A 20,930-nucleotide genomic window follows, 5' to 3' on the forward strand; every position below is an offset into this window, starting at 1 on the left:
CTGCCCACCATCGAAACATTCACACTTTTAGTTAAGTTTAAGTTATTCGGCACCATCAGACCTGTCACTATTGCAAGCTACAACAGCTAGGCAGCTCGTCGTCTCATAATGGACACATGTCAAACCCCAACTTAACTGAGTGAATCATTTTCAATTGATTAATCCATCAATCAATTTTATGTTGCTTATCAGGGTCCAGGTAATTAAATCGCCAGGAATTACAGTTATGTACAGCTGAGAAGTACTGAAAGAAATGTGATACTGATAATAAATCACTTATCTCGCCTGGTGCTCCATCATACTTAAGCTGGCATGATCATGAAACAGGTATTAAATTGCATTCTGCGTGGTATTAAAAAGGTCGGCTGTCAGGTTCTTAGTCAATGAGCTTGACCCCTCCTGTGTGAATTTTTGGTGTGGCGCTCACATGACCCAATGTTCACATTTAGGTCATGTGACGACACATGAGCCAGCTCTATTTGCTGAGAGAAGACTGATGCGGTTTGAGGCTCTGAATCATTAGTAAGAGGACCTTTGAGCTTAGATTATCTTAACTATATATTCTTCCCAAAGGTCAAGAATGGAAATCATGCCAAAGTGTTAATATGCCATATAACTATCAGCATGCAGCTCTTTCTGGATTATTTTGTGTATTTCTCCAAAATTTTAAAGAAGGCTACAACACCAAAATTAGATTGTAGCTTGTCTGTTACATACATGAGAAGGACACTAACTGTGTCTGTTGGGTAAGGTTAAGGTAGCTGACTGGAAGACTAGTTAGTCTTTTGAGAAAAGTAAAACATTTACCACACTGAAAGTACTGTGTCTTTATTTGAAGCAGCTCACTCTATCCATCACAATGTATGGATCAATCTGACAGATAGTAAAATTGTAAGGCACCCCAGGGTGTGCTTTGAGACAATGGGGGGAAGAAAAACATGAATGGTGAAATACACATACTGTACACGGGACAAAACATGATATTGTGGTTATACAAGACGAAAACACACAAACCCGTCGAAATCGCTGTCATTCGTAATAAATAATGGCGCAAATATGACTAGGGGTTTTAATTAGTAGTCTGATTTAGTTCAAAATGTATTATTAAGCACACTTCAAACACATGCTGAGGTGGGAATTTGGAAACAATGCTTAAAAGGGAAACCAAAATTTCTAAACAATTATTTTTTTAAAGCAAAGAAACACATTTTCTATCTCAGGTGACACACTGAAAAGAATTTGTAATATTTTAGAAATAAAAATAAATAAATCAATAAATACATAAAGGTGGATCAATGTGATTAACACTCAGCGGATCTGAGTAATTTGCATTGAGTGACAGTCTACAGTAGCCACTTTACACAGGTCCTTCTCAAACCTCATACCAAACAGACGATAAATTTAGACTACGAAGTGAATGTAGGGAAAAATCGCAAAATCCTAACAACTTCTAACTATTTACACCTAATGACCCTGCCAAAATACCTGTGAGAACATGGCACTTTTAATGTTTGTGAGCTGAATCACTGTTTGTAGATAATTATATATCTGGCAAGTTTGGAAAAGATCAGATGCATTATGATGCAACTGCAAAGGTGTTATTTCTCATGGGCATAAGTGGAAATGTGCTGTTTTTGTTGAAAATGTTGAAAATGCTTCATCAAACCATACATTATTCCCTGCAATCAAACTGCAATGGCCACAAATAAAACTGATGGACTGAAAATTGTTAATCAATCATCTGTTCATACTTATTAACCTCAGTAAAACACTATATATATTAAATTATCTGGCATGCCTTGGATAATTTACAACAAAAAACTTAATTTGAGAATGTCTACTGAAAGGGTAAACATTCAAGTGACAATAGTGTTTACAAGTTTTGGTTTTGAAATTATATATACTGCATAACTAAAGAGTCGGGGTGCCTCTGGAGCAAAGAAAACCACATGGCACTGCACATCCAAACAGTTATCTCAAATAAATAGAAAAATAAACTGCAACATCTCTAACAATACTTACAATGCTGGTACAAAACCTACCCTGAAATACAAGGTATTCTGACAGGCAGCACATTCATATGTACAGTATATTACATGCAATTAGTTACACAAAACAGCATTGTCTATATTATTTCTATATTCTGTTCTGCATGTGTACAGCTACAAAAATGGACAAATATCTTCTGAGTTTTACAAAACAATTTTCACAGACCTACATTTTTTTTGGTAAAACAAAATAGATCCCTAAATATAATACGCATTAAAATATAAAATTTCTTGAAACCTTGAATCATCACATGCAGATAAGGACAACGTCGACTCCAGATACACAACAGCTGCATTTCCACAATATTGATAAGTGACAATTAGTGCAGTCACAACGTGACTTTACTTAAGGACCAAGCAACAATCATCTCTTTTGTGTGCTCTAAAACAATACACAATTAACAAATGACTGTCAGGAAATATCAACATGATCATATGATTTTTTTTTCTTCACTAAAAACAAATCACACATTTCACAAAATAATGATCTGCGGTGACAGCTGGAAGCAATGTTATGCGTCCAACATCTTGAAAACGACACACCACAGTACTGCATGTAAGGCTACTATATATGTAGTCAAAACTAAATAGAATGAAATCCATTGCTAATCCTTCCATGTGATATGAGCCACTAATTTATTTAATCATCTAAAGTCAGTTTGTACTCAGTCGAAAATGCCACTTGATTAAAAACGGACACATTTGTATTTTTAGTGCTAGCATTCACATGAGACTTCAATTTCCTCTCGTTTTCTGATTTGCAGGAAATACTGGGTGTATCTCAAATTAACACAAGTCTCTCTTGAAAGAAAAATCCTGACCTGTGTATAAATAAAACTCTAAAAATGAAACTCTTGCCATATCTGTTTTGTTGCAGGTTGAAATAACTAAAGAGAAAATGGATGTTGACAGTATGAGGATGACATTTCATGTGTATCATCAGACAGCATTTATCCTGTTTTAATGTGATGGAAGCAAATTGTTGGTGATTATGTACTTAAGTGAGATGATAATGATGATGATAAAGATGTTACTGAAAAACAAGATGTCGGTTCTATTGTAATATGACTTGTGCATTACGAACAATGAATTGTGTGATGCGGTTAAAATGAAAAGTGTCAGTTTTTTGTGATATTTTATGGTAACTCATGAGATTGCATGCTTTGAGCAGACACCGACTCTGATCAGCTGAAATATATGAGCAATTTTCTAACAGTTTTCTTCAGTCCATACGGAGACAATGGAATGTGCATGTTAAGGAGGAAGAAACCATGTCCTCATGCAAACTTTGGTTCACACTTCAGCTCAAAACAACAAGCAACTAAAAGGAAATCCTGAAAAAAGCATCTTATATACAGAAAGCAACTCTTTGACACACTTTAAATAAATATATATTAATATATATTATCATCACTTTATCATGTGCTATCAGACATACATTGATTTGATACATCCTGATGATTAAGTCTCGCATTTGTACAGAAACACTCTGTACCTCCCTAAAGAACCTCCTTCAGTGTTTATTTCAGCAATGCACATTTGGCCCTTTGCTCTTTGACTTCTTAAACAGAGAATAAACATCTGGACGGTTATGGGTCCAATAAAAAAGTTGCTTTACAAAAGATGATCATGAAGGAATTGTTGGTAGAGATGCAAGCCAACTCAACTCCAGGTTGCCCTCTGCTGATGGATGGAAACAAAGGCCCTCAATGCAACTTCTTCTTCAGTTTGAGATCACCGTGGATGGTCACTTCTCATACGCCTTGTTCTGCAGATAACTGAAGAGTGCCTCTAGTCCTTTGGTTGAACACCACAGCTGCTTCAGCATCTGACACTCTTTCTCATTCACTTCCTCCAGAACAGACATGATGATGCTCCTCACCAGGCATTTGGATTCTTCTAAAACCTTTTAAGCACAGACAGAAAGGGGAGAGGGTCATTTGGTTATATTCAAGAAAAGGTTTAACCTCTGACTTGTCTAGCTCACAACGTACCACTGCATTGCAGGATGCCATTTCCTTCACACGTAGCATCACTTCTTGGTTAAATGTGGTTGGCCAGAAGACCTGTGACACCAGACCTCGACTGCACGCTTCTTGTGCTGTGAGTTTTCTCCCACAGAACAACATCTCGTTGGCCTGCCATTTGGGACAGAAAAAGGAACAATTAAGGAGGTTCTTTTTCACTATGTCACCAATATAAAGATCTGAAAGCAAGTGGTTATAAGAGAAATCTGATTAGATTAAGTATGGTTTTGCCAAAAGCCTTGATATTGCTGGGACCCACCAGAGCTACACCCAGGATCTGGGGGAAGGTGTAAGAGGAGCAGCCAGATGGGGTGAGGTGGAGGGCTGCACATGGAGTTTGGAACCAGGCCCTCTCACTGGCCCACACCACATCACACAGGGGCAAGATGGAGGCCCCTAAGCCCAGAGCAGGCCCGTTTATTGCCACCACAATGGGTTTCTTGAAGTGGATGAATGCCAACACGAAGTCCCTAGAAGGGTTACAGAGCTATTAGTACCAACTCTATCAAGTCAAATGGCAAGTGGTAAGAGAGTTCTGTTTATAGTGGAGAGAGTTTTCTTCTTACCGTACAGCATCTGCGATGCGGCTGCTCTCTTTTCTGCGGTCAGTGGACAGACGCCCTATCAGGTAGGACGGCTCCAGGCCACTGCAGAAAACAGTCCCCACAGAGCTGAGCAATAATAATTTACTGTCATCAGCAGCTGCATTACCCAGAGCCCGACACACTTCCTTCATGATCTAAAAAGAAAGACAAGGAGATATGTATTATAAACCTCAACCTACCTGACACATGAAGAACCACTGAGAGGCAAAAAGATAAAATATAGATATTCAATTCTTCACAGTAAGGCTTTACATTCACTCAGTATGTCTGATTTTTTGTTATTGCAGACATACAGAAATAATGACAAATGCTGATTTCCCATTCCTGAAATGCTGATAGTTCATGGAGACTGACAAGTGCAACTACAATACAAACGGGTTCAACTAATGTACCTCAGGGCCAAAGCCAGTTAAGTGACATCAGTTGAGGGGCCACAGATTTTCAGTTTCAAAGGAACGACTTCCTTCAAAAAAGTCATCCTTTCAGTCGAGCTGAATTTGACAAATGAAAAGGCAATGCTGCTTTTCAATATAGATTTTGTTCCTATGTAGATAAAGTAACACTCTGAGCAGCAGTAGAGTGCAGGTTAAATGTGTACATGACAACTTGCTGGCTGGCTTGCTTCCTTGATAACCTTCTTGCCAGCAGCAGCTGACTTGACTGTATGATGACAGCTGGTACTCCTATTGGCTGTAGTCTGGGACAAATAAGAGTCTCAAAGAAAAATTGTGGGTGAATACTGTCACAAACTGGCTCAGGAATGTGACAAGAGATTATTAAAAATAAAGCTAACAAAACAAGGTGTTTAGAACAAAGTGCAAAACCAAAAGAAGATGATGCAGGGTTGGCAGGAGGAAGAAAGAGAGTTGATGCTCTTGACATCTGAAACAATACAAAGTTGTTACAAAGTCAAAACAATACAATCTTTCATAGAAAGAGAATTGATTTCATATCCTCAATTTAAAATTCAGAATTGTTCCCCATAATCTTAGAATGGCAATCACATATATCTATATCGATGAATGACAAAATACCTACAACCACTGCCACCCATCTCACCAGATATGAATCCCCACCCAGCAACCTTGGATCCTGAGGAGCACTTTTAAGGGGCAGTACACAAACCCATCAAAACATCAAGTAAATAGCCGTGACAAGACTCATTCATAGCTGTATGGCTTTTCCTGCACCTTTGAGATGAGTATCCAAATGGTATAAGACAGTACCCACCTCAAAATGATGATTTGTCTTTGCAGAACACAGGAAAGTGAGGGAGACAAAATAGCAAGGAATGTGGTCAGGATGGAATGAGGTTCAACACCTAACTCAAAGTACACAAAAATGTTGGGGTCAGAATGAGCACCAAAGATTATCACAAGTGTCCTACAAAGTTGCCTGCAGCTAGACAAAGTAAACAAACCTCCAATGCTTTGCCTTCAAAAAAAATCCAGCAACCAAACACAAAACTGGAATTACCAAATAAGCACTAAACCAAAGTAGCATACCCAAAGGTTCCTATAAAACCGAGGCTCACTAGCCAACCAAATTGTCCCAAGACACGTCCAAAAAGAGGACACCATGCTGCAACCAAAGCTCATATAAAACAAAAACCAAAGTATGAGTTATACACTTACTGCCAAAACTGCTTGACCAAGCTGCTAACTTGTGGACACAGTACAACATTTAAGTCAACAGCTTCCTCACTGCCAGATATTCTAGGTCTTCACCTTCCAAACCAAAACTATATCATTTGCCTAGCTTTACAAGCTAGCATGCCAGGCTCAAAGCAAGTTAACACAACATATAAATACAAGGGAAACTGATTTATTAACCCATACTAGGAATTTACAAACCCAACAAGCACTCTTATGTACTGGGAACATGTACAATGGTGAAATCAAAATAGCCACAGCAGAGCCCATGATCCTTATCTATCTAATCACAGCAACTAGCTATCGAGTCTCAACCCTAGTCTTCATACACATAGCTGTGGGGGGTGCTTATGCACTGATTCAACCGGAACCAGAAGGCAACCAGAAAACTGGCGACCCTCAGAGAACCAGGGAAATGCTCCCAAGACATAGTCTTTATCCACTTTCTCTGTCACATTAAAGGGAAAACAACAAACAAGTTGGTCTCCTGTTGAGATCAACCAGTTCGGCTGGGGGATGCATTGGTCATACCAACTGGTGTGTGGTAATCACCAATTACATGCACCAGTACTTACAACTTCTAAACAAGTGGGTTTGCAAACAAATTGGGGACAAATTCTGCTCCCTTCCAACGTTGCATGGTACTCCTCAAGTCTCAAAAGCACATCTGCTCTCCTGAAAAGCACTTACATTTTAGCATTCACAAGCCACAATGGTCCCAAACCACAAGATTTAGATATCTAGGACGAGCCCCCATTTGTCACACACTGTCTCAGCAATGTGACAAGGAGGGAGTCCATGCAAGAGGATTCTTAAAACAAATAATATTTCTTAAAACTAAAGCTAACAAAACAAGATGTTTAGAACAAAGTGCAAAACCGAAAGAAGATTATGCAAGGGGGGATGTCGGCAGGAGGAAGGAAGAGAGAGAGTGACTACATGGGATAGCTTTTGTAGCTTGGCAGGCCCAGGTGACCCATAGTACACTGAGGACCCTCCATTGTCAGCCAACATCCAGAGGGCAGCCTCAAGATAGCCTCCGAGATCAATACTTATGAATGAAATATAATTTATCCATGTGTAGTATATAATCAAACTGCCAATTAATGGCCAGACATCAGTTGAAGGAGTATGACATCTCAAGTTTTACCCAATTAATGCCAGTTATTATCAGCAGTTCATCACTCAGCATCAACAGACATGTTTTCAGCTTTTGTCTGATATGATCATGCAGGGAGCAGGCCGACATCATCAGACAGCCGACATGATAAGAGATCATTTGGAAACCCCAAACCCACATTACACCACGGTCTGCGGTCAATCTGCACACTCTCTGTTGTTGTATTTTAATCAGATTATCACCCCTGACCCATATTAACCATTCAACCTCAAAGTGAACTTAAATCTCTGTGTATCAGCAAGCACATAATCTGTCCCCAGTTTAAGCTAAATGTGGTGTGTGCGTGCATGTCTGTGTGTATATCAATACAAGAGGAAGAGATGGGCAGATACTGGGTCTAGTCTGTGAAACAGTGAGGGAGAAGAGAGCAGTCAAAGTGACATTCATGTGCAGTGAGCAGAGGCGAGATCTACACTTGTAGACAAACAAAGGTGGTATCCACTTCAAAGAAACTTGCAACAGCATGCATCCGCTCTCTATAAATGAAAGCACCGCCTCTAGGGGTGAGTGTAAGTCATAAGTGAATTACTACTTGATTTTATTGTAAATCCAACTGGAAGGGCATAATCAATTATATGTTTTAAGTGTTTTTAAAACTGAGAACGTCTGACAGGCTTTTTTCAGCTAGAGTTCTTCTCAGTTTCCAGATGCATTTTGACTTATAAGACTATTATTATTATTATTAATATTATTATATTTCTGATATTTTTTCTGTAGGACATTTTTTGATTTCTCTAAGTAGGAATATCTTGTTCTGGGGCTGTGTCCTAAATCACTCCCTTGTTCACTCATTTACCACTCCCTATATAACAGACAGTTGTTTATTCTGCAGTGAGCAGTATATTGAGATTTTTGCATCATCACTGGTCGGTGTAGTGGTGTTTCCATCCATAAAATGAGATGCAATGCAGAGTGTACATGCAACAGACACTGCTGTTTTAGCTTCATAGAACAGAGCCATCGTTAATGTTATTGGTTACACCTGTGCTTCTCCTACTATCACAAGTCAAAATGCCTGCTGTGAAAAAGACCAATTAGGACCTGTTTTTTCCTCTCTTTAGTTCTTTATTTAAGGCATGTGTGCAGCAATTAAGTCAACATACACACTATTTACATTGTAGAATTGTATAAACCTGACTTGAATTATAAGACAGGACAAATAGATAATATGAGTACAATAAACCACTGATGCCTAATAACAGAGATCAAGATCTAGACAATTTCCAAATAGATTCCCTAGAAAAGAAAAATCATAAATGTGTCTTTTTTCACTCATGTTATTATTTATATTTTCAGGATTCTTATAGTTAGGGTATTGCTTGATAAAATTATTAGAAATGATAAAATGGTGTTCAAAAACACTTAATTGGCAGTATATTCAGGAGCAGAAAGCACAGTTTGTTAGGTCAGAAAGGTGACAGAAAGAGCACCAGTTAATAATTTGGGGGACTTTGTTATTTAAAGCAAGCATTGAGTGTTTTGGATGACAAATGTACAGGGATATTTTTAAAGGTTTTCCAGTTAAAGCCATTCAGTAAGCACATCCACAGACTCTCTTGTTCCTCCAGCTTCAAAGAACGAGAGACAGAGAAGGAGCTATCAGAGCGGTTTGATAAGCCCACAGCTTACAGGCTTACTGTCACACATGAAAGTACACACACACGTGCACACACAGTTTAGGCCACTTCAGTGCCTGTGAAGTACAGGGTGCCATGCACATGATGCTGTATCAAAGCCAGAACCGCCCCCTGTGGAAGATCTGAGACGCAGTCTGCAGACTTAGAGGAGGAAAATCTAGTTTCTTTTTGAGCCAGAGGTGGATGATTGTGATACATACCATTATCTGTTGCTAACCTCGCTAATACATTAATGATCGATGATGACACTAAAGATTGAAAATGTTTCATAAGTTAAGAATAAACTACTTCCTATAACTTTACAATCTGGTGATGTCTGATTTGATGATGTGCTTAGAGGAATTGTTCAACATTTTGCTTTCTTTTCAAGACCGTGATGAGAAAATAGATACAATTCTCACATCTGTATGCTACATATGAAGCTACCACCAGCAGCCAGTTACTTCAGCTAAGCATAAACACTGAAAACAGGGAGAAATAGTTATCTTGGCTCTGTCCAAAGGAATGAAATAGTACACTAAAGGGAGAGTGGTATCAATCTTCTCATCTACTTCTTGGCAAGATAGTGAATAAGCATATTTCCCAAAATGTCAAACTATTCCTTTAAGTGTATCAGTACTAATAAATTACAAATATAGCCCTGAATGAAAATATGGACTTTCAGTTTATTTGTGCAGAGTCAATATCAGTTAGTAATGAGTCAATGTAAATCAAAAGCAAGAGTTGTATTAACTGATTTTTTTTATCATTTACAAAATTTAAAAAGTGTTGATGGATATTTCCAAAAAGCATTTGTCATTTTGACAATTTAAAAAATAACTGCTGGCCCTGCAACGTGGTACAGTAAATTACAAATAACAACTTTGCAAAATGAAACTGAAAGTTATAAAATGGCACAGCAGTCCATAAAAAGGGTCCAACAACGAGCAAACATTTCAAAGTGCAGTTCCAGAAAGCTTTTGCTGAACTGTGCAAGCAAGTTACTGAATACATCCCTAGAAACTATCAATGGACCAGCTTGATGTTGATTCAAGTGTGGAAATGAGCAACCAATCACCGGCTTGATGTTGATTGAAGTGTGGAAATGAGCAACCAATCACAGCTAGTACATCCCTGCAGGCAGCCAAGTCTAAAGTGGATCATCACAGTGCAAGAAGCTACAGCATCAGGGCAGAGAGCCATGAAACTAAATTCAGTACTGCAGATGCACATGTTCCAGTATGATTAAACATCATTTTTAATCTTTCTGAGCTTAACCTAAACAGCATATTATAACAGTGGCAACAATCAGTCTACTCATAAACAAATGCCTCTCAAAAACAGATCTGTTTTAGGTTCAACATTGTTAGACATGAAAGAAAATACGACAAATTATTAACTTTGATAACATTTCTACATCCCTCTCATCATAGTGACATATGATAGATTCCAGCAAAACTCCTGCATTAGGACGTGCAGCTTGTCATGCTGCTAAATGCTTATTTTGTGGGGTGGGGGGGTTTGATTGACATGAGTTCACAGGTGATCGACAAATTGCTGAGGAGACTGTGAGAAAACATTTCAAAACCCAGTGAACACAGCTTGGCTCGGGTTATGTCCACTAAATGCCTGTAGAGTAGACTCGGCTGGCATCAGACCTAGCAAGTTCTAAAAATACAATGACAGATCCTGTTCACAATGAAATGGCAAATCAGTAATTTATTAAAAATATACAAAAAACCTGATGTTGTTTTGCACCCAGTTTATGTATAACATTGAAAAGGGAAACAAAAACATGTAAACATTGAACATATAGAATAATTCTGGCCTTGATTTTTTGTATTTAAGTTATATTCAGATGATAGTCCTGTTTTAAATGTTAATAAATGTAAAGATAGATGAACCCAACTGCACAATATTGCTGTACTTGGAGCTTTTAAGGTATTTAAAAATTCAGATTACATACTGTTTTTCTCTTACATCAAAAACAAACAGATGTTAGCCATCACTAAGCCTTCTTGCAAACAGTCTGAGCCACATTATCTGACATAGAAAAGTTAGCTCCAACATTGCAATCCCTATCCCTGTCTGTGTTACTGTATGTCTACGTAGCAAGCAGCGGAGAACACTGGAAATCTGTTTCCAGTTCTCTTCAAGAATAATTACATAATGCTCGCCTCTATGAACTTGCTGCAAAATTTCCTCACTAGTTCAACAGACATTTTTCTCTAATAGCAACAGATGGCATAATTCTGGATTACATGTACCCCTAATTGCTGTACTTGTAGAAATCTTGTTTAGCGGGAGACAGAGGACAGAGCCCAAAAGCTATTTTCTTACCTTTTTTTGCTGAGCATACACACACACACACACACACACACACACACACACACAGCAGTGTCAGCAATGCCCTGTGTTGGATTCATGCAGCTAAACATATTCACACCTGGCAGCTGTCAAATAAAACTACAGTTTTCTAAAGTTGTCTACTGAAAAACTCCCCTGGAGCAGTTGGGGAGTTAGTGAATAGCTCGAGGGCATCTCTACAGCAGTTACTGAGGAAACTTTACTCATTTATTTTTACCTAACAGAACTCCATGGCAACTAAGATACTATCAAGAAATTTACAAATTTAAATGTGGGTCGTGATACGTACCAGAGATCATGTATAAGCATTGGACAGTGAATGCGGGTGCATATACGTTCCCATTCTCACCTCTGGTGTCAGAGCGTTGTTGTCTGTAGTTTGGCTGGAGAGCAGGACATGCGTGAAGCCCTCCTCCTTTCTGACCACGATGTCTCTGAATCGACAGTTGGTCTCGTTCTGTCGCACGTTGTACCTCAACCGCTTGTCGAACACGTAGCCTTTCTCCTCAGCCAGCTTCCGCTTTACAGAGCTGTGCAGATGCATCTTGCCATTGGCCAGAGGGGAGCCTGACACAGGAGGAATGACAAAACAGGTCAATCAGTCTTCAGAGACTTGTGAGGATATTAGACATCAAAAACATCACCTGAAATATTCATTTAAAAGCTGCGTGTTAACATTTAGATATATTCACAACATCGGCCTTGGCATGACGTCAACTGTGATAGAACTTGATAACACTTTCATTGCTGAGATTGTTGGATGCTGACGTACTGTAGCTTTCTAACAGTCTATATGAGAAGTAATACAAGAACTCAGGTGAGCAGACAGGTTTTATAACAAATCTTGAGGTGAACTGTATTTCATAAACCACTTTTTTTTTTTTTTTTTTTAAAGGTAAATATGTCCATCACAGACTGTGCATGCACATCAAATGGAAAAAGAAGTAGCACTGCAAAATCTGATGGTTGTTTACAATGAACACAATACTGGGAAATAAAGTTTAAACCTTGACCTTCATTTTCACTTCAACAAGTAAAATCATTATCTAAGCCAGTGGTTTTGATAATACAGTTGAACCAGGGACTTTTCAAAACCATGTAGAGTTTGATTTGACTTGGTATATGGCATATTTGTGTATCTGATGCAGAAAAGTGGAGACATCTCGTCTGGAGTGTAATGACTCATTGACTGACAGCTGGAGGAAAATTGCTGCCCCTCATCATAGCATTGGCTCTGCAGCACTGTGACCATGTTTTTTTTTACTGTCGTAATGTGTTTTTTAAAATTTCAACCCAAGTATGGATGTAACCAGAAGAAGTTATTTTAGCAAACCAACAAGTTTGCTTTGACCTAAAGAGGTTCATGTGTCCCTAAAAAGTGCCTTTTCTTTGTGTAACTCTAGTATGATTTTCCCTATATTTTCATACTGTGTGTCTTAGAGAAGAGACAGACGCAAACGTTCGCTGTATTTTCCCGAAACATTTGCATATATGCAGTGTTTGAAATAGATAGTTTAGAAGATTGTCCTTGAAGTCTGTGTTTATGAAGTTACTGCAGTATGAAACTTATATACTAAGATACAATCAGAACTTCTGAGCTAATCTAAAAAATGAAGTTTTGGTCTTTCTTTTACAAATAAAATCCTCTATCACTGAAAGGAACTTTGAATGGAGTGAGAAATATGTACATGTACACTGTACATTGAGTGGTAGGAATTTTCTTTTGTAGCTATTTTTTCAGCAGTGCTTTAACTTATTGTTAAAGACCTTTTTCCATAGTACATTTATATTTGTCTGAACACCTACATCTGGCAAGCATGTCACTAATGTGCCAAGATAGCTTCACCTATTTCTGTCATCTGATGGTATTCTCTCAGCAGGATGTCTGAGCTGTCGCAGTGGGATTCTCTGATTTTTCAACTTTTCTTGATTGCATGAATATTTCAAGCTTGCAAATAGAACACACAGCTTAATTTTCTTGCTATCGCAGGTTTCACATTTGAAAAGTAGCCAACATTATTTTCAGACCACACAGAAACCTTGATTTATTTAATCCAAAAGCTGTTGTACACTTTCATCAGCGGAATTAATCAAAGAAAGAATCATGAGTTACGCAATGCACAAGTCCTTATCTAAGATAATCTAGTGATGCTGTGGAATAAAACAATAACCCATGACTAAGCCATACATCACTCCAGAACACAAGCATGGATTCTCTCAGAATAATTTAAGCCAATAATATGAAATATGAAAATACTAATTCAACAAACACCAAAAGCTGGGTCTGTAATACAAAAGGTGAGACTGATATTTTTAAAAAAATCCTTTTTTGCTTTTTGCCTTCAGTGGAGACTTTGAAACAAAATAAAAAGCCCTCAGTCTGTGTTTTTAGCAGTGAGTGTTTTCCAAGATGAATTACGCAGTGAAGAGACAGAACCAGGCAGTCCTCCAGAATCAGTAAAACTTGACCTTTGAGTTGGTCACTAGTGGAAAGAGCAATAACAAACTAAATAGGAAAAAAGGCGAGTGTAACTTTTTCTAAGGTATAAAAGAGGTGTAAAAGAAAAAAATATTTTAAAGAAATGATAAATTGGCCATTAAGCCAATCATTCAGAATTATAAAAGCTAGATGACGGTGTGAGAACATAATATCCCACATAAAACAATTCAAATTACAGTTGCATTTGTGAAATTGGAAACTACATTAGTTCCTCTAACAGAATCATCTAGACTTTGACTCTGCAAAACAAAATTTGATTAACATGGATTCCCAATTTGTTTTAATTCAATTATACAGAGGAAGACCGTAAACAGAGGTCAGCTTGGATAGATGGGATTTCCTATGGTAGCAGACAGTGCTTCAAAATAGTTTAAGGATGAGAGTTCATGGTCTCCCTGAGCCAAAGAACGTCCACTGACAGTGCTCTATACATGTGACAAAATTGCTTCAAAATTCTGGTAAATTAATGGACGCTCTGTGCTACTGGTGCTACCATTATCTAGCTAATTGTCAATTGAGCTAAACTGAGCTACTCATCATCCACTTCCACAATTTCAGACTTTCTTTTGTGTTCCTGCAGACTGTTGGTCCTTATGCTCAAAAAGATGTATCATAGAAAATGGTAGCAACAGTAAGGATTGTTATCACTTATATGCCTATTTTTCTTCTGTGGTGACACAGAAAGTGGATGGGGATGTTTAATGAATTTCAATCAAACAGGCATTTCAAAATTTGCTCCAAGTATTGTAAATTCACTAAAGCTGACATGAGATTTGATACCTTCTTGTTGCTGCTATTTTAGCAAATATTCACAATCCTCTTCTAGATCTGATTTCATGACCTCGTGTTCACATTTTGCTGCCAGTTGACAATCACAGAGACACCCTCTGCCAGTGTAGCGGGATAATGGATGGAGCTGAGAGAGCTGAATGAGGTGAGCGGGGTAGTCTTTCGAGGATTAGGAGATTAGTATCCATAATAGCTGCCAGGGTGATAGCCATTAGGTTGGGTTGGTGGCCCCAATGTTCTCAGATATAGAAGCTCTCTGATGAGGTCTCACAATCACTAATTAAGTGGAGGTGCTTTGACATGAGTGAACAGCTGACAGATTCCATATGGGACTTTCAGTTTTCAAGTTCATATTCTGCTGTACCTACAAATGGTGACATAACACCCAAAAGTAAACAAGAATTAGGAACCATAAGTTAAATACACTGAATAACATGACTGAAGTTGATAGAAGTAACAAACACCCAAACCAATACCATATGCACACTGCATACTGACACCCACAACAGCGGACAACACATTCCCACAGCAGGTATTATGGACAGTGAGAATGAGCAAATTCCATCTTAATTCTACAGCTGATATGTAATTCAAATATGGTTTCCCTCCATTACGATCTGGATTTTCTGTTAAACAAGTTGAGATTACTTTTTGAAAATGTATGTAATCATTAACTATAGAGGTGCAGGCTCTGGACTGTGACCCAGGAGTGAAATTCAAAGGCGTTATCAGCTGCTTCTGTAGTAAAGAATCACTGTAGGAGCTTTAAGAACTGTGTTTCAGCACAGGCCTCTACAGAAGAACAGTGTGGACTTATCTTTATGAGTGATAAAATCTACAGTATCATGCAGCAGGAAATACTCATCATGGAAATAAAATAAAAGAATCCATCAAAAAGATAATGGTGCACAATCTAAACTGAATCAGTTCTACATATGTAATCACCTGGTATGTCAACAAATTTTCAGTATCTGTATTATTCCTATTCATGCGGAGAAATCAACACTGCAACATACAGCATTCTTCATTTGAGCCGAACTATTACATCTGCATGGCAACTATTATTAGCCAATATTTATTATCACAGATATATCATAATGTATAATGTTGGCTGAAAAGCAACAAGAAACTGCAGTACAAAAATGCCAAAGACATGTGTCTCTATAACTTAGTCTGTCCATCAGAGAGCACTGACAAGTTTATTTTTAACAGGAAACAGTTGCGCATTTAAATATCCAGCAGATACAGAGCAACATTATCATTCATTTGGAGTCGTGTGGGTGGCATTCTAATAAATGTACCAATGAATGTAATTCCAATATTCACTTTCCTTTTACTCTTATCATGGCACAGGAAGAACTAGTAAAATCTAATTTAGTAAGATAGATAAGTCTAGGAGATTCAATCACCACAGAGCCTTATGGCTACTAACTAACTCATGCTCTTGTAGCTTGGCAACAAAAGCAAAATGACAAATGTCAACCGGTGACTGTGACCGTGACTGTGACACTGTCTCCCTCTCCTGAGGGAAATATCTGGCTCTTTAGCAGCTTAATGCTGCACTATGTTAACCAGCTAGTTTCTAAATTTCGTCTGTTTGCCATTTGGTGTGGGGGAGGTATCGTACAATGAGTTTTTAGAGCTTTTATGCTGAGAAAAGCTGCTGCTGAAAACCAAAATTGTAAAATTGCAGGCCACAACATCAAAACCTTGAGCTGAAAGATGCTAAAAAGCTCCTCAGAGCTGATGGGAAATGCATAGTTGGGTGATAATTCTCTGTGGTTTCGTCACTACAGCACATACAAGTGAATGTAATCTATTGTTAGTAAAAAATATTGATGATGTGACAAGTTTAAAGATAATACACTCATCGTCTGCTGTAAGTAAGATGGTAAATTCATGGTCTGTAAAAAGGTTTAAAAGATCATAGTCATGAGTAATAAACCAATAGGGTTTGTTTAAAGCCATAATACTGTGTTTAAAAACAATAAAAACTATTTTAAAAAGGATTACAATGTACATTTCACATTGTTCTTTTAATCCTTTATTGTTTTGTTTAAACTGTGATAGTATTATCAGTGATCTGCAAAGTAGTCTTAATCTGCTAAGCCTGAGATCGACTCCTTCCGGCTCCACCCACATACCAAGGGGAAATCGGGGTTTTTTTCTCATTCGAGTATATGCTCACAGTCAGAAAACATCACCCTATCACTCATAACAATTATATCTCAAATATTGACATTGTATTCAAATATATAGTATCAGCTGAGCTCTATATTGAATTCCATTCAATTACTTAAAATCTTACCCATTTCACTGACGAACTGCTGCCCAGTGGTATCCACGTCTCCTAGTTCCCCCTCCACTCTGTCTGAGGGCGGTCTATGTGACCTTGCCGCCGGCCTGTACATGAGTGGCTCCATCTCTCCATTCTGGAGTCCATTATGAGGGTTTCTCACTGGGGCAGCAAAGTGAGGCACCCCCGTTGGAGGAGCCTTGTACGTCATGGCTTTGCTCATTCTGTCCCCTACAGCATGCTTCCCATGTCCTACACCCACCTTCCTCTGTTTCTGAGTGGGTCCTGACCCTCCACTTCCAATCCCTAGAACAGTTCCTACTCTAACCCCTACAGCTGGGCCACAAGTACTTTTCTTCTTTCGGGCCTCAGACCGAGCTTTGGAGATTTCTGTGGCAGATGGGTGGCTGGTAATGAGGTTCCCTCCACGATTTTTGGGAATTTTGGGCCGTTTGTGTGAGTGCAGTCGCAAGCTATTGAACTGGTCAATGAACTCCTCGCAGTGCAGTAGGTGGTGCTCTGGCTCCCATGTGTCCTCTTTACTTCCATAGCCCTTCCACCTAATCAGGTACTCCCATTTACCCTTCTTGTTCCGCCTCTTGTCCACAATCCGCTCCACCTGAGGCAGCAGAGAAACAGACAATTAGACTGTATTTCAATGACGAAAATTACATTTTGACATGCTTGAAGAAAAGAAATATAAAGAAATAACACATACTGTGCATATCATCTAGATTAGGTAAAAAATCATATAAATAAAATAGATTTAATAGTCTTTCTAACTCCAAAACAATGTTGCAATTACTGTATTTACTAATAAAGTGATAAAAGACAAAAAATGTTGAATTGAGACACAGAGATCGACATATTAAATGATTTTTTAAAAGGATTAACTTTACTATTATAAAAATCATTGCATTCAATGTCAATATGTGTTCACTATTTGATTCTGATAAAATCTATACAGCATCTGAGGCCCTTCATATGATTTTGTACTGCTGAAAGTCATATGGAAACTCTTGTTTTAGCTGTAATGGCACATCAAAAATTTCCACTTAAAGCACTAGAAATAAACCTTGTGGGCAGGTTTCCATCAGTACATTCATAAAACATTCATGTTCCCCAAAAGATGAAACCTTCCACCTTATATATTTTTTTTATATTGAATTATATTTTGAGACATTGCCAGGGAGTATCAAATCTTAAAAAGGTACATTTTGTGACATATGTCAAGTTTGAGATAAGGGCTAATTCTCTGTAAGAGGACTATAAAAGACCAGAGTGGAGCTGAAATGAGCTGCAGGCTGTTATCATGAAGAAACCTTAACCATGGCTTATTGAGTCCAAACCAACAATTGTAAAGCCTGTGTACTTTCAATTATATTAGGTCAGATGAGGGCACAAAGCACCAGAAAATTGACACAAGCATGTAATTATGTAATTGAAAAAAAAAAAACTTATGTAAAAAGGGATATTTTATCAGAAATTGCACAAATTCTCTAAAAACTTCAGTGGGAGAAAACAGTGATTCTAGTTTGTGTGTTGTCATACTAAAGATTCTTTCTGTCTCTTTCTCTGCCAACTTACTTTGTGAAATTAATTAAATTATGGCCTATGTAACACCAATATATATGTATGTTTTAGTTTAATAAAGTAAGTACTGTTGTATCAACCACAGAGCCGTCATACTCCTTCATTTGATAAAAGGCTAACTACTGGTCTTATCAACGGATTTCACAAAATGTGTGTTTGACTAATCGTTTAAATTATAGGGGTGTGAATCATTATGTTGCAATTCACTTTGATTGCATTCAATTTGATTCACAATTCAGAAGGTGCTGATTAGACTCAAGGTGCCATTTCAGGGCAATAAGCTGTTCATGTTCCTTAATTTGATGAAGAACGGCCATCCCTCTTTTAAAGAGCCAAATACTTTGGCAGACCAAACTCAGGCTAAAATGCCAGTGAATACTGTACAAACATTCAGCAGGTGCACTGAGAGTCAACTCCGGTGAGATTTTGACAAATATTTGGCTTTTAATGAGTCGCAATTACTACACTGTATTGTGACTTGGTATGTTAACTCCATTAAAGTACCTTCTAAGGATTTCAATTTCTCAGATTAGAGTGATGTGAAAACTTATCACAGTAGAATTCATCAGCATCATCCATCCTCAGAATAAACAAATGAACTCCTGCACCACTGTCGACACATCTCAGAAGTGTGAAATACAGTTTTGTTTTTTTAGTTTGTTTTTGTCTGTTTTGATTTTTGGTTTTGATTTATACAGAAGGTTCCTTATCACTGCCTGACATGTAGGACTAACATATGACTAGTGCCATAAAATAACATCACACACAGTAGCAGCCTTGGGGCTCATTGTAAGACTTCAGATTTTACATCAGCCTTTTAAAATGACTGTTAAGACAGATTCTGAACGAGGCTTTTTAGTAATGATACGAAAAAAGAAAAGAAAAAGTTATAGCAAGAGCATGTTAAACAATATGCATACCACTTTAAGCAGCATGGTTTTGAGGCCATGAGACTGGTGGTTGGAGGGTTTCAACAAAGGGTTTAATGCGGCTGTGGTAATAACTGCTCATCATGTTCTCAGATGCGGCGAGCACATTAACAAGAGTAAACAGCCTTTGATGGGTGAGCTGCAGGGGTGTCTCTGAAACAAACAGACGATTAGGATGCTTATCGTCCCAGACAATGTCACACTTAACAGCATTGCAGAGAGACACATGCAGAGAACTGAAGAGAAGGAAATATAAAGCAAGAGGTTAACTTCTGTACACAGACCAGAGAGGTTTAGAAACACTTGATGCTTGTGTATGATCTGGAAGAGATCTCTCTCAGCATCTCACCCCAACCACAGAATATACACTGATCTGTCAAATGATGGTTGATAACAGAACTGTATTCATCATGTGGTTAGGACTGCACAATTAGTCAAAAAAAGATTGCAATCTCAATTCAGACTATAGATGAAAAAGTTATATTGTTTGTGGTGGCGGTGGTGTCTCACAGAACATCTGATGTGGTGCACATTTAAACACAGGATCCAACAATTCATTGTAGTCAAGAGTGGATTGAAATGGTTAACGGTTAAGTTGGATGGTGGATTTTTTTTTTATCATTAATGCATCCACAATCTGGCATTTCACTCTTTTCTCCTTAATATAGGATTAAACTCAGGTATATGGGTTTTCTCTTTGTTTTGCCTGGAATGGTTTGGAGGGAAAAGAGGGAGTCACAGGCCAGAAGGGCCCTCCCTATAATCTTGTGGGAGTGGTTTAGTCAGGAGTGGCTGTCTATTCCCTGATGCAGGTGGGGTGGAGACTTGTGATTTAACAATAGAGGTGAAGACTATTACCTAGGTGAGCCAAATATATGGCTCTGATCACCATTACAAAACAAGGAATTAATGCTTTGCTAGACAAACACTAGTCAATACCAACCATTCATCATGTTGTGTTACCTGCTCCAATTTTACACTAAGGTTAAGTGTTGAGCAGCAGTCGAGGCAGAAATACGAAAAATCATTTTGAGGCCACAGCCGATTTGTGATCAAGCTGAACTATGGAATCATACATGAGTCCGTTTTTATCAGTAATTACTTTATCATGATCAGTCTGTGGTTACAGAGTGTGAGTATCACACAGGTCTGGAGCAAGCGCTTATCTCCTGTAGTGCGGAGGTGGAAAAAATGATTTAATAACAATGAATTTAATATTGCAAAAGCAGTCTCCCTCCCTAACTGGACAAGGCCTCTGTGTTTTAGGCCACTGGGTACAGATGGCTACAGGTGAGCTGTGTATTAGTTACAATTTTATCTTTTTTTAA

General features: G+C 38.1%; 1 protein-coding gene across 1 annotated transcript in view; it reads right to left on the minus strand.

Moving 5' to 3' along the window:
• Positions 1 to 812: 812 nt before the first annotated feature.
• LOC137183790 (chromodomain Y-like protein 2) overlaps positions 813 to 20,930 on the minus strand; it is a 36,839-nt gene continuing 16,721 nt past the window's right edge. Inside the window, exons 2-7 of the mRNA XM_067591091.1 lie at positions 17,093 to 17,699; positions 11,845 to 12,062; positions 4,642 to 4,814; positions 4,335 to 4,545; positions 4,043 to 4,186; positions 813 to 3,954 (exon numbers count right to left, since the gene is read on the minus strand). Coding sequence (XP_067447192.1) covers positions 3,796 to 3,954; positions 4,043 to 4,186; positions 4,335 to 4,545; positions 4,642 to 4,814; positions 11,845 to 12,062; positions 17,093 to 17,699 — 1,512 coding nt within the window. The 3' untranslated portion in view covers positions 813 to 3,795. The remainder of the gene's footprint in view (positions 3,955 to 4,042; positions 4,187 to 4,334; positions 4,546 to 4,641; positions 4,815 to 11,844; positions 12,063 to 17,092; positions 17,700 to 20,930) is intronic.

Source organism: Thunnus thynnus, chromosome 1, assembly GCF_963924715.1.
Source record: "Thunnus thynnus chromosome 1, fThuThy2.1, whole genome shotgun sequence".
NCBI lineage: Eukaryota > Metazoa > Chordata > Actinopteri > Scombriformes > Scombridae > Thunnus > Thunnus thynnus.